Source organism: Megalops cyprinoides, chromosome 10 (assembly GCF_013368585.1).
Source record: "Megalops cyprinoides isolate fMegCyp1 chromosome 10, fMegCyp1.pri, whole genome shotgun sequence".
In the NCBI taxonomy this organism is placed as follows: domain Eukaryota; kingdom Metazoa; phylum Chordata; class Actinopteri; order Elopiformes; family Megalopidae; genus Megalops; species Megalops cyprinoides.
Window position 1 is genome coordinate 9,049,178 of NC_050592.1, and position 12,194 is coordinate 9,061,371.

Below are 12,194 nucleotides of genomic sequence, written 5' to 3' on the forward strand. Positions count from 1 at the left end.
CTTTGAGTCAGTAGAAACCATCAATTATTGACAATACACCCTGAGAGAGGAGACCAAGGCAGCAGGAGTGAGGGAGAGAGAGAAAAGGGAAGGGGGGGGGCATAAATGTATGAAGAGACAGAGGCACGGGAACAGCGAATGAGAGAAATGGTACAAAGAGTGACAGAAGATACTAACCTGGGGAAGCCATTTTTGAAAAAAATATATATATACAGCCCAATTACATTTGTAAACCTGGAGGTTTTCTCTGTTTGCATGCTGAAGGCTGTTTACAATCTGGACAAGACAAGCATCAGTGTGAACAGTTGACAAGTCAGAGATTGGACCAAGCCCTTGAACTGAATGTCTTTTTACTGTATTAACCATAGTGTGAGACTAGTGTAGTGTTGCGCTGTAATTTAGTTGGAGGTTTCATCTTTTCTGTAGTTGTGCACACTGGCACTGGTATGAAGTTACTGTGCATGCTGTACATATTATTTTATCAGACCATGAACATGCAGGGCCAGGTTAAAACACTTAAATTATCATTAATGTACACCTAGACTATGATACACACACCTTTTCTACTGCACATAATTATACTGCCAAATCAAATGCAAAAGTATAGAAAATTGTTTTCAATTGCAATTATGTTGAGGTATAATTTGACTATGCAGCGCCAAATGCTGCCGACTCTCATTTCACTGCACTGTACATTGTACCTTGGCATGTGACAAATAAAACTTTGAACTTGATCTTTGAACACATAAAACTACTCCCACCCGCAGACTTCGACCTCCCACCCTGAACCACTTACAAAAGGAACTAGTTGCACTCTTAAGAATCTGACATACAGTGGTATGCCAGAGGAAAGTGTTATCAGCTAGCATACAACTTGGCTAAATTCTGGCCAATCTTCATATTGAATGTCATGTTGAAGTAAAATGGAGCAGCAGAGACCAGCCCTGCTGTGGGTCCAGGTGTTACGGGGTGGCAGTGTAACATAGTGGTTAAGAAGCAGGACTCGTGACCAAAAGGTTGCTGGTTCGATTCCCCACTGGGGAACTGCTGCTGCACCTTGGGCAAGGTACTTAACCCTGAATTGCCTCAGTAAAATATCCAGCTGTATAAATGGATAACATTGTAAGTCACTCTGGATAAGAGTGTCTGCTAAATGCCAATAATGTAATGTAATACTCATGGTGATGTAAACTCACTAAAACACACATTGCTCCAGATGTAGCTGAAGCAGGGCCAATGTACACACATGACAATGAGCAAGGTATCCTTCATTGGTTTCCCAGGCAATGTTATGAATCAGGTAACACTTCTGATGCACTTGCTGTTCCAGAGGTCTGTTATCTCAGCTGTCTTCTGTGACAGAAAGTGCACCAGAAGCAGCATGACATCTGTGTCTCTGCAAAAGACAGTTCTGGCAAATCCTTTCTTTTTGCATGCTAACCTTTGATATAACCGCTACAAGTTCAGCATTTTTATCAATGGCAATGAAATGGCATCAAACCTGAGGACGTGCAACATGTGATGACATGAACTGGTGGCAGGATGTGAGATCAACAAGAAGAGATGACATTAGACTGCAAACACATCCTGAAAAATGCTGGCATCAGGCCACATCTTTTTCTCATCTGAAGAAGTTCAGAGTGGATATTAATGATTGCTAATCACCTGCACAGACACAATTTAAAATATGGTAACACTTAATACTATAATTGTCATTGTCACACAGGGCATACATATGAGATTGTAGCCTACCACATTCTAACCTTTAACTTTTGCTGTTTCGTTTGACTGACATCCCAACGCAACCCTCCTTCAGAGCATTAGTTTTCCATATTGAAAACCGCCTAAGTACCTGTTGACAAAGTGTACTCTCCAATCACACCATGCCTTTTCCCTTTCCCACTCGTAACTGCATTTTATTTATGTCAGTCTTGTGTCTCCTCTATCCCATTGGTGGTATATTTTCTTTAGCCGGGAATCGAAATTCAAAATGCGTTGATTGAAACGCCTTATCTCTCAAACCCTCCCTCATTCCATTGACCGAGTAGGGGCGTACCGTGACAGCCACATCCCACCTCGGTATTCAGTCGTATTTCATTCATCTAAGGAAATGTCATTCTACTTTTCCTTTGCATTCTCATTGGCTGGTTTCAAAACCCTATTTCAGTCCCCGCCCCCTTTACGTCTGCAGTCGCGCGGAAGTAGCCTCGAGGCGGATGCGTTGGGTCGTTAATTCGTGTGAAATAACTAAGTTAACAAACATTTTTTGGATTTGGAGACGCAGAAAATTGTGCAAAGTGCAGTGGGGCAGTTTCGCCACCGATTTTTTTTGCATGTCTTACAAATTATGATTTGTATAGCTCACTATTTGGTTAGCTTTCTGGCTTAATGACAAGAGTGTAGCATATTGGTCTCGTTTGTTTTGATCAAAGCGATGCAGTGTTAGTGTGTATCTTAAAATCGAAAATATATTGTTGACATAGGCGAAATAACGACGGACAGTTAACTGGCTAGGTGATATCTTCCACAAACACATTGATCGTTGCAATGCAAGTTCTCGGGGAACAATAGCTAACTTACTTGCTAGCTAACTACAGTTGTGTTTCCTGGCTAGCGATGTAGGCTACTCGTTGACTTCAATTCACTCTTGTTTTTACCTTGCAACTTTTTTAGAAAGATCGTTTAGTTAGCTATGATAATTAGCTGTCTAGTAGTTGTCGCCGATGCATCTAGTTGTATTTGTAGCTAGATAAATTAACCGGGAACTACCTAAATGTTAGCTAATTGCACGTTGCTGACTAACTAGCATAATTTAGTTGTCTACATTAAATTTTAACCAGCGAACTTGAGTTGGCCCCCTATATTTAAGACGCTCCAACACGAAGAGAACGGCAGAAAGGTAAATATATTACCCATGTTTATGGAGGAAAAATGTTCTGGACTTTTAGCTAGCTAGCCAACTTACAATTCCACCTGACTAAAGCAGGATAGGTGACTTCGCTAACCTGCTACAGTGAGTCGTGTTTTATGTAACTGACGTTATAGCTACCCTGCAGATCATTTATTTGACACAGGCTACACAGTGCAGGCTAGCTACTTTGGTATCTACTGAATAGAAGTGCATCTGATATAGTTTCTCTTAGCTGGCTTCGCTCCTCACTATTTGCATAATATTAGGTCGTGTTTTAACGTCGCTTAGTGATTAATACACCAAAATATCAGTGCTGCGCACATTAATATGTGGTGTCCAGTCTGTCTTCACAGAAGAGCAGAGATGGATGTTTGAGCTGTAGGTAATATTTATGTACGATCTCCCACTCTTTCAGAATGCTGGGCGACTGTGGGATGCAGGACCGTGAGAAGAAGGCGTTGAGGAAGCACTCGGTGTCGCTGTGTAAAGATCTGGTGGTGGATGAACTCCTAGTTCAAGCGCTACAGGCGGACGGCATTCTCACTGACAACATGGCAGAGGGTATTCTGGTAATTGTTTCGTGTCCCGGGTGCACAGTCATTGCAGCACCGCGGAAACTCTCCCGAAAGAGGAAATCTTTTAAAAGTGAAGCACATTTTTTTTTTTTTTTTTAAGTGTTTGGAAGCAATCTTGTTTATTCACCCCAGCAGTGTACTCCCGCCTTTGCATCCTTACACGCTTCAGGCAGTGATGCTATAAAGATCTGTTTTGATCTTTGTAGGAATCATGTAGTCAAAGAGTGGTCTGTTTTGGGACAAAGTGTCAAAGTGCTCCTTTTATTTAATCATCTGTCCTTTTTTTTCCCAGGCTGAGAAGACGTCCCAGAAGAAGAGCTGGCTTCTATTATCTCTCCTGCCAAAACGGGGACCCAGAGCCTTCAGCAGCTTCTGTGCAGCTCTGAGAGAGACGGAGCAGCAGCATCTCTGCACAATGCTCACGGAGTACCTTGAGAGAGACAAAGAGGTGAGCGACCCATGCAGGCTGGAACCTACGTCACACTGTGTCTGTGGGATGGGAGCTGAGGATGATAATACAGCTTAAATGTTGACGGTCTGACAGACACAGTTGGATTCTGTAACACATTAGCATTAATGTGGTAATGGTGTGTGCAATATGTACGCGCTGGCTGATTTCATAAGACAGTGCTGTGCTGTTGTGACTGAGTGAAGGTGTGCGTGTTCACTGAGATGTGGTGTGTTTCAGAGGTGTATAGACTCGCCCCTGCCCTTGCCTACCCAGGACACCACGAAAAACAAAAGGCTCAGGACTCACGGTTCGTATACATACCGAACTGCATCTACTCAACCGCATAAGTAGCAGACAGCATTCACTGTCTCTCACAGCACCAGCATCACGTTGCAGTTTATACAATTTAATCATGATAGTGCACATATACAAAGCATCATGGCACATTCCGTTGCTTTCAGAGTCGATGGAGATGTGCCTGGATGCAGACAGCCCCGTCACCACTGCGGTTCTCCCCTGTACTCATGACTTCTACCTCTCCCACTTCCAACAGGTAAGAACTCTCTCTACTGGGCTCATATTCCTCCTGCCTTCGCCAAACACTTGAAGTCTCTTTGCTACACAGGAGACCCTTGTTGTTCTAGAGGCCGATGCAAATGTGGTAATCTACAAATATTGTACTGTACCAATAATAATGGCTTATATGAAAGAGAGCTTTGCTCCCAAGACAAAACATGTTTTAGGTTTAAAAACAATTTAATGATATAGTAGACGTGATTATTGTATACATAAACGTGTAATACATAAGTATTCTAGGAGAGCATAAGTTGATGCCTCTGTGGATCGGGAGCGGGGGGGTGAAACCAGGGAGTGCAGCCCGGCATGGGTATTCAAAAGCACGAATGCTGAGGGTCTGCTGTACTGATTGTATTTCTGCCAGGATGTCCGTTTCCTACCACAGTAAGGTGCTGCCTCTCTCAGTTCACATAGCTGGAATAACCTCTCTGCTTCCCATCTTGCTTTCTCCCAGGCATACAGGATGGCCTCTAGTCCCCGGGGTCTGGCCCTGGTGATCAGCAATGTCACCTTTGACCCGACGACTCTTGACCTGGACAAGCGTGTAGGAGGGGAAGTGGACGAGGAGGTGCTGAGGAAAGTCTTTACGGAGCTGGACTTCACAGTGATAGTGCATAGGAACCTCACAGCCCAGGTATGTCAAGAGAGCCCACTCCGTGTTCACACCAGGGTAGGAGAAGGTGGGGAATAGCACATTGGATGACTCTTGGCTCAATAAAATCAGACATTACTCACTGAATTTTGCACTGCTGCTGCAAGTATGTGTAAGGATCGCACTGCTTGCATCAATGTCCTTGACAACTTTTGAGGGTATTTTCATCCTTGAAAGTAACAGGAAAAAGTCCTGGAAGTGGTCTGGTATCCCTTTATCCAGGAAGTGTCATGGAAAGAAAATTCATAGAGGAAAAGGGTCATTCTTCCTTTTTTCCTCCTACCGAGAGTGAACTGTGTCTATCTTTCTTGCTAACTCAAGCTTGATGTCATTTATTATCAAGCCTAGCAATGCTGAGTTTGCTGATGGTGTAAACAGTAAGCCACACACGCACCCTAGGGCATTTTCAGAAGAAAAACTCCATTACCGCATTTATTTTCGTAATACCCTGTGTCAGAATAGTGCACCACAGTACACCTCTACTGCACAGTATGAGAAAGCTATGAAGGATAATCTCTATTAGGGTAGAAAATGCACATTTGGACACTTTTTGGGTCTGATTATTTTATTTTTTTTATTTTGGTCAGGGCATGGTATTGAATCAGGACTGTATGGGGTAGCACTAAATTGGGTATTAATGTGTATAGGAAGTAGTGTCTCAAAAAGTATTCCATCTTCAGCAGCAGCACAATTTCATGAGAATTTCACTTCAGCAATAAAAATAATCCTCAAAATTCTTATCTGTCAAACACCTGTAAAAAAATAATGCAACATCTAAATCTGATTTGAGTAGGAGCCCTGGAGGCAGCAGACAGTGTAGACTGAAGAGTGTAAACCTGACTCGTGGCATGTACGCCTCATGTAAAGTCTGTCTGGTTCACTCGGTTACTTCGGATGCACACTTACATGGTACTTTGCTCTCTCTCTCCCAGAACATGCGGGCCTGTCTGGAGCAGTTCAGCGGGAGGCCAGAGCATCGGATGATGGATAGCTGTGCTGTGTGTCTGTTGTCTCACGGGGTTGAGGGGGCAGTGTACGGAACAGACGGTCAGCTCCTAGAGGTGAGGGATTGTTACTAGCTGTTATCATCACTGGTAATCCACGGATGTGAGTGTTGATAGCGAAAAACCCAGGGAAAGCGCTTTGGTTGAACGTACCGTGTCTGGTGAGGGCTATTTAGTTTGCGTGTGCTCAGCTCGGCTCAGCTCACTTTTCCCTGGCATTTATTTAAAAATGGATTGGGAACTCTTTTTTTTTTTTTTTCTTTCTCCCAGTTCATTTTGAACAGAATCACTATCATTTCATTCCTGTTCCTTCTGTTAGTCACATATAGTAGTTAAGAGTAAGTTTGGTACAGTTACTTTTTAATGTGTGTCACCTCTGGATTTCGGTGTAACACTATTTAGTTGATCCTAGTGTGGAGTTTATGTAAAGTGCAATACAGCTTATAAAATGCTAAGATGGCAAACCACCCCGCTGACCCGTATGCAAAATGTTTAGCAGCAACATTGGTAAAGCTTCTCACAAGTTGTGGCCTAGGACTGGAACATTTACCTTCTGCACTGATTTAAATTTCCTTTGTTTTTGTTTCCATATCCATTCCTTGTAATATATCTGTTCACTGTTTTTAAGTCAATATTCCAGGTTTTCCAGTGTAGATAACTATTCCTGGTATAGTTTCTGGTATAGTTGGTATAATATACTGGTATTGTTTTCTTTTTTGAGAAAAGGTTCCCAGATACCCATGAGTGAATGAGTTGAAATGTGCATGTCATGTGGGTATTCACACGGCTCCTCTCCATCTTTCAGCTGGACTGGCTGTTCCAAACCTTTGATAACGCTCATTGCCCTCAGCTGCAGAACAAGCCCAAGATGTTCTTTATCCAGGCCTGCAGGGGAGGTAGGCTCATCTCAGACTGGAGTGTCACCTTATTTCTGTTTTCATTCGAGTGGTCCAACATCACTGAATGTTTTGAAGTTATTTGAGATTATTCTGTCTTTAGTTATTTACCTTAGAGACAGCACCGAAAATGCAGTCACATGTTTACATCTCATTAGGAGTCTGTAGTTAGAGAATTAATATCATTTAAAACTAATGCCGATTAGTCAGATTGAGGGTGTTTCAATAAATGCCAGTTCATTTGAATAATCAATAACAGTTACAGCAGTCAGGGTGAATACACAGAAGGGTGAAATAGAACGAATAAAGAACTGGTGCTAACATGCTAAAACATTTGATCAGTATAGATTTGACTCTGATTCAGAGACCCCCGTCTTTCTCTCCTCACGTGTGCCCCCCCCCCCCCCCTTGCCTGCGTCTTCTGTCATTATTTTTGTCAGTAATGAACTTTTCCTCTCCTGTCCATCTCTGTTCCTCCCTCTTACCTTCTCTCCTGTCCCTCTGTAACGGGAGGTGAGCTCTGGGTTAACCCTCTCTGGATCTGTTTTGTCCAATCAGAGGAGATGGACTGCGGCATCGACCAGTCAGACGGCTCGGAGCGCACGCAGTCCCCCGGCTGCGAGGAGAGGGACGCGGGCCGGGAAAGAGAGACCAGAGAGAGGGAGGAGAAGGAGAGAGAGCAGCTGAGAGTGAAGCTCCCCCAGCGCTCCGACATGATCTGCGGGTTCGCCACTCTGAAAGGTGAGGGGGTGGAACGTGGAGGGTGCGTGAGCGCCGCGGGCTGTTGCAGGGTGTGACGCCGTGTGCTGCTTCGTCCCCAGGCACGGCAGCCATGAGGAACACAAAGAGGGGCTCCTGGTTCATCCAGGAGCTGAACACTGCGCTGAGACACAGGGCCAGAGACACTCACATCGCAGACATCCTGGTGCAGGTAACCCCTGCGTCCTTTCTCTCCAGTGTGCCCTGGGCCTGCTGGATGTAACACCCAGTGTCCTGTACTGTAACCTCAGCCAATGACTTCTACTGTAACCTTACCCACTTTCTTCTACCGTGATCTCATCCAGTGTCTTATACTGTAACCTCACCCTTTTTCTTCTCCTGTGATCTCACCTGGTGTCCTCTATTGTAACCTCACCCACTTTCTTCTACTGTGATCCTATCCAATGACTTCTACTGCAACCTCACCCACTTTATTCTACTGTGATCTCATCCAGTGTCTTCTCTTGATGTCAAACATCAGCTCACTGTTACATTGTATCCAGATTACACAGGGTTGAAAGAGGTGAGGCATGTAACTTTTGTGTGTGGTAGCTGCAGGTTTTTGTAATTTTTGAACATTGTGTTTGTCATTTTTTTTCCACTGTGCATTAATAACTTAATGTTCAATAAAAATAGGTCTGTAGCAATCCGATTTCTGATAAACATTATTTGAGTCCAGCGCGTACAGATACAGTATTGTACTGTAAAGCCTGTCTCTTGTCTTTCACAGGTGAATGGCCGTATTAAGCAGAGGGAGGGCTATGCACCGGGTACCTCCTACCATCGCTGTAAGGAAATGTCAGAATTCACCAGCTCCTTGTGCAAAGATCTCTTTTTATTCCCCAAATACTATCCCCAAAATTGATTCCAATTCATACATTGGAAGTAAGGATTCTCTACAGAGATACATGCATACAGGCAGTCCAGTTTTGACCCTGTAGAGACCTGTTGGAAAGAAAAAAAAAAAATAGAAGGGTATGGAGAATTCACACCGATTTCAGTGTGAACAGTTTATGTGTGTGTATGGGCCATGTCTATATGTATATATTTACGTTTGTATTAATGTAATATGCCAGTGTCATAGTGTTGGATGATTGTAATACTTCCATGAAATCTCCACGTCCACCACTGTGTACCAGCCAAAGTGTGTTCAGTTTGTGTTTTTAAATTTTCAATACAGTTTTTACTCAGACATTTCTTTTTAAATATTCCTAAAACATTTTGACAAAGAAACCTGGATTCCAAATTATTTTTTAAAAATTATTTTATATACAAACCTGTTACATATTTTTTTACCAAACCCTTTTTTGCCAATGCTACAAGGTGCAATTAAGTTGTTCATAGTTTTTAAATGGTAATATTTGTCAGATTCTGTAGGTCTTGGATCACAACTGTGCTGGCGTTAAAAGCTACAAGTCGTCTCAATATGTGGACCAGCCATGTATAAAATATAAAAGTACCACATTTTGCAATGGAAACCCTCAAGCAGGGTGTCAGAAAGCCAGGCAAGTCAGCTCGGCTCCTAATAGCCACTCTTTTAGTGGGCTTAGGGCTACAGGACACATTTTGGCACCATCCTAGGCTTGGCGATCGGTGGGATGCCCTCCTGTATGTGTGTGCTGGGTCTCCATTTTGCCGTACTGTCAGTTTAGAGCGCTGTGTGGGTGCAGTTCCTGTGTCTGTAGCTCTGACCGAGTCATCCCACAGCGGCTGATTGTACAGCTCTCTCCATCTCTCCCCTGGTGCTGTTGTGACAGGTACACTGACTGAGTGACACATGGCCTGATTAAGTGCTACACACACTGAAGTCTCTGACACGGGCTGATAGCCCTACCTCAGACGACCATACTGAAAAAACGGTCATCTTGTGTCACTGGCGTTTAAGTGAACTGTACCTCATTTTGTTCATACTTGTGGCAGCCCAAATTCTGTTTGAGGGCGTCGTTCTTTGTCAGTGACTGAATAATGAATTTACGCAACTGTTACTTTTTTTTTAAAATTATTACACGCCGTTTGTCATTACTTGCAATGACTGCCAAACCTGTGCAGTATCAAAAAAAATACAAAGTTTGGAGAGATTCATCAGTTGAAGCTAAGGGAAAAGCACATTTTTGAATTTTGAAGCAATTTGGTTGAATCCGGGCTTCTGTGTTTCTGCTGGGGTAACTCCCACTGCTGGAGACAGAGAGACACTCACTGTTCGTACAGTTTTCACATGGGGGGGGGTTAACAGACCGAAACAGAAACAGGGACGAGGATTGACGGACAGGAGAAGATGAAATCGGGACAGTGGTACTGAAGAGAGGTCCCTGTGGTCTTGGGTAGATTTAGACTCTCCAGGCGTAGCGAAGTGATTCCTGGTGCTCTGACAAACAAGTCTTTCTTTACTCCTAACTGATACCCCCACGTGGGGCTCTGTATTAGTAGGCATTGCTGCCAAGGGAATTCTGAGGGGCTTAATGGATCGGGGAACAATTTTCATAGTTTGGGAAGAAAAGGATTTTAGATAATACTGTAAAGCGTAGTATAGCTTTTGAAAGTATATATTTTTTATATAGTCAAGTCATTCCATTGGATGCAAAGTTTAGTACAGTACATGATTAACTGTTTGTTAGCACAGTTATTTAGATGGGATATCAATGTTGATTAATGATGAATGTTACTTAGACCCCATTGATATGTTGTAATAAACCAAAGTGCATTGTCTTTTTAATCAACTGTGTATCCTGTACTGGTTTGATCATTTTTTTTTACTTCGTGCTTCCCTCGTCTGGCAGTACTGTGCAGTGTGGTACAGTACACTCCAGTACGTGGGCATTTTACTGAAGGTTCAGTATTGGCTCTTCCTAACTCAAAGCGGAGTGGTTGGAGAGTATTACTACAGTGTAGTGAAGTGCAGTTGGAGAGTAACAGTATTGATTGAGTGGTTAGATAAATAAAGCTGAATAGAGAGAGGGAAATAGAGAGAGACATTGAGGGTACACCTGGGAGAGTCGAGGCAGCTCAGGACATGGGAACACAGCTAGGAAATACTCTGGGTCTAATTTACTGCCATGATCTCTTCTTTATCGAGCCGGTAAAGGGGAGATGGGGGACAAGGGTGCTTCTGGGAAAATGTTGTGAATTTAACATAATTTTTGTACTTTAACAAATGACTGCCAAATGTATTTAAAAAAAAAAAAATAAAGGAAATCATTTCTTTTAATTTGGTGTTGTGTTATCGGTGTGTCATCTGTGTGCCGATGTTTGTTTTAGGGTGTCGGAGTATGTGACTTCCTGTGCTGTGTACATGAATATATATATATGTGTGTGTGTGTGTGTGTTTGTGTGTGTCTTCTCTTAAAGATGAAGCAAGGCTGAACTGTTCTTAGCATGTCTGCACTGCATCTGCTTGTGTGTTCATCTCCGGATCTATTTCGGTTGCCGTTTCCCTGTGTTTGTTTTCGCTGCTGTAGCGTGCGATTCGCCCTGTGTGCAAGTACGGTATTGTATGACTGGCGCGGTGCCCCAACACTGCCATAGCAAGGGCACCCGGAGCGTGGCAGTGAATGTAAACTTTGTGTGGGGCAGAACTCTGGCTGCTTCAGCTGTTCAGCCTTTTTTCCTCCAGCACACACTCTGCAGAGACGTTTTTTTTTTTTTTTTTTTTACTGAACATGGTGAAAGTCATAAATTACGACACTGTGTGGCGCAGTGCCCGCTGGAAAGCGCTGTATTTTAAACTGACGCTTTAGAATAAAGAACTTGTGCTTCTCTTGCAGTTGAAGAGGGAATGCCCGACTTGCCCTCATGCCATTTCCCTTGTTCAAGAGAATGGGAACAAAAGTTATTACATATTAATACAATTAAAGGAGGAATATTGTGCCCTCATTTTTGTGATTTTTCATAAAAACTAGGTCTGAAAATGATTTTAAGACAGAGTGAGACATTGTACACTACTGGCATTTAGCAGACACTTTCATCCATAGCAACTTACATAGGTTACTTTTTTTTTTTTTTTATATGTTACACATTTATACAGCTGGACATTTACTGAGACAGTTCAGGGTTAAGTACCTTGTCCAAGGATAGAACAGAAGTGCCCCAGTGAGGAATTGAACCAGCAACCTTTTGGTTTGACGAGTCCCGCTCCTTAACACTATGCTACATTGCCACCCCTCTGGAATGCGCAAGTGACTCTGCTGGCCAGTACTGATGGAGCTGCGTAATAGTGGGTGGCCCTGGTGGCAGGAGGGACAGGTTATGGCAGCAGTCACAGTGCAGGGGGGTGAGAACAGCCTTGCATCAGCAGCGGGCATGAGGAGGAGGTGCAGCGTGTCATGTGGACCAGCTTTAGGACACCCTCGTCACATTGCAGGGACAGCCCTGTC

General features: G+C 43.3%; 1 protein-coding gene across 1 annotated transcript; it reads left to right on the forward strand.

Annotated features, from left to right (window-relative positions):
• Nucleotides 1–2,553: 2,553 nt before the first annotated feature.
• casp2 (caspase 2, apoptosis-related cysteine peptidase) lies at nucleotides 2,554–8,689 on the forward strand. The gene is made up of 11 exons (XM_036538220.1): nucleotides 2,554–2,899; nucleotides 3,327–3,480; nucleotides 3,779–3,934; nucleotides 4,175–4,244; nucleotides 4,399–4,490; nucleotides 4,968–5,147; nucleotides 6,098–6,226; nucleotides 6,975–7,065; nucleotides 7,624–7,806; nucleotides 7,887–7,996; nucleotides 8,555–8,689. The coding sequence occupies exons 2-11, from the start codon at nucleotides 3,328–3,330 to the stop codon at nucleotides 8,687–8,689; spliced, it is 1,299 nt and encodes a 432-aa protein (XP_036394113.1). The 5' UTR covers nucleotides 2,554–2,899; nucleotide 3,327.
• The last annotated feature ends 3,505 nt before the right edge of the window (nucleotides 8,690–12,194 follow it).

Coding starts and splice junctions, on each gene's coding strand:
- casp2 (XM_036538220.1), top strand. CDS start 3,328: ATGCTGGGCGACTGTGGGATGCAGGACCGTGAGAAGAAGGCGTTGAGG. Junction 6,227..6,974: donor CAGACGGTCAGCTCCTAGAG/GTGAGGGATTGT, acceptor TCCATCTTTCAG/CTGGACTGGCTGTTCCAAAC. Junction 7,807..7,886: donor CGGGTTCGCCACTCTGAAAG/GTGAGGGGGTGG, acceptor CTTCGTCCCCAG/GCACGGCAGCCATGAGGAAC.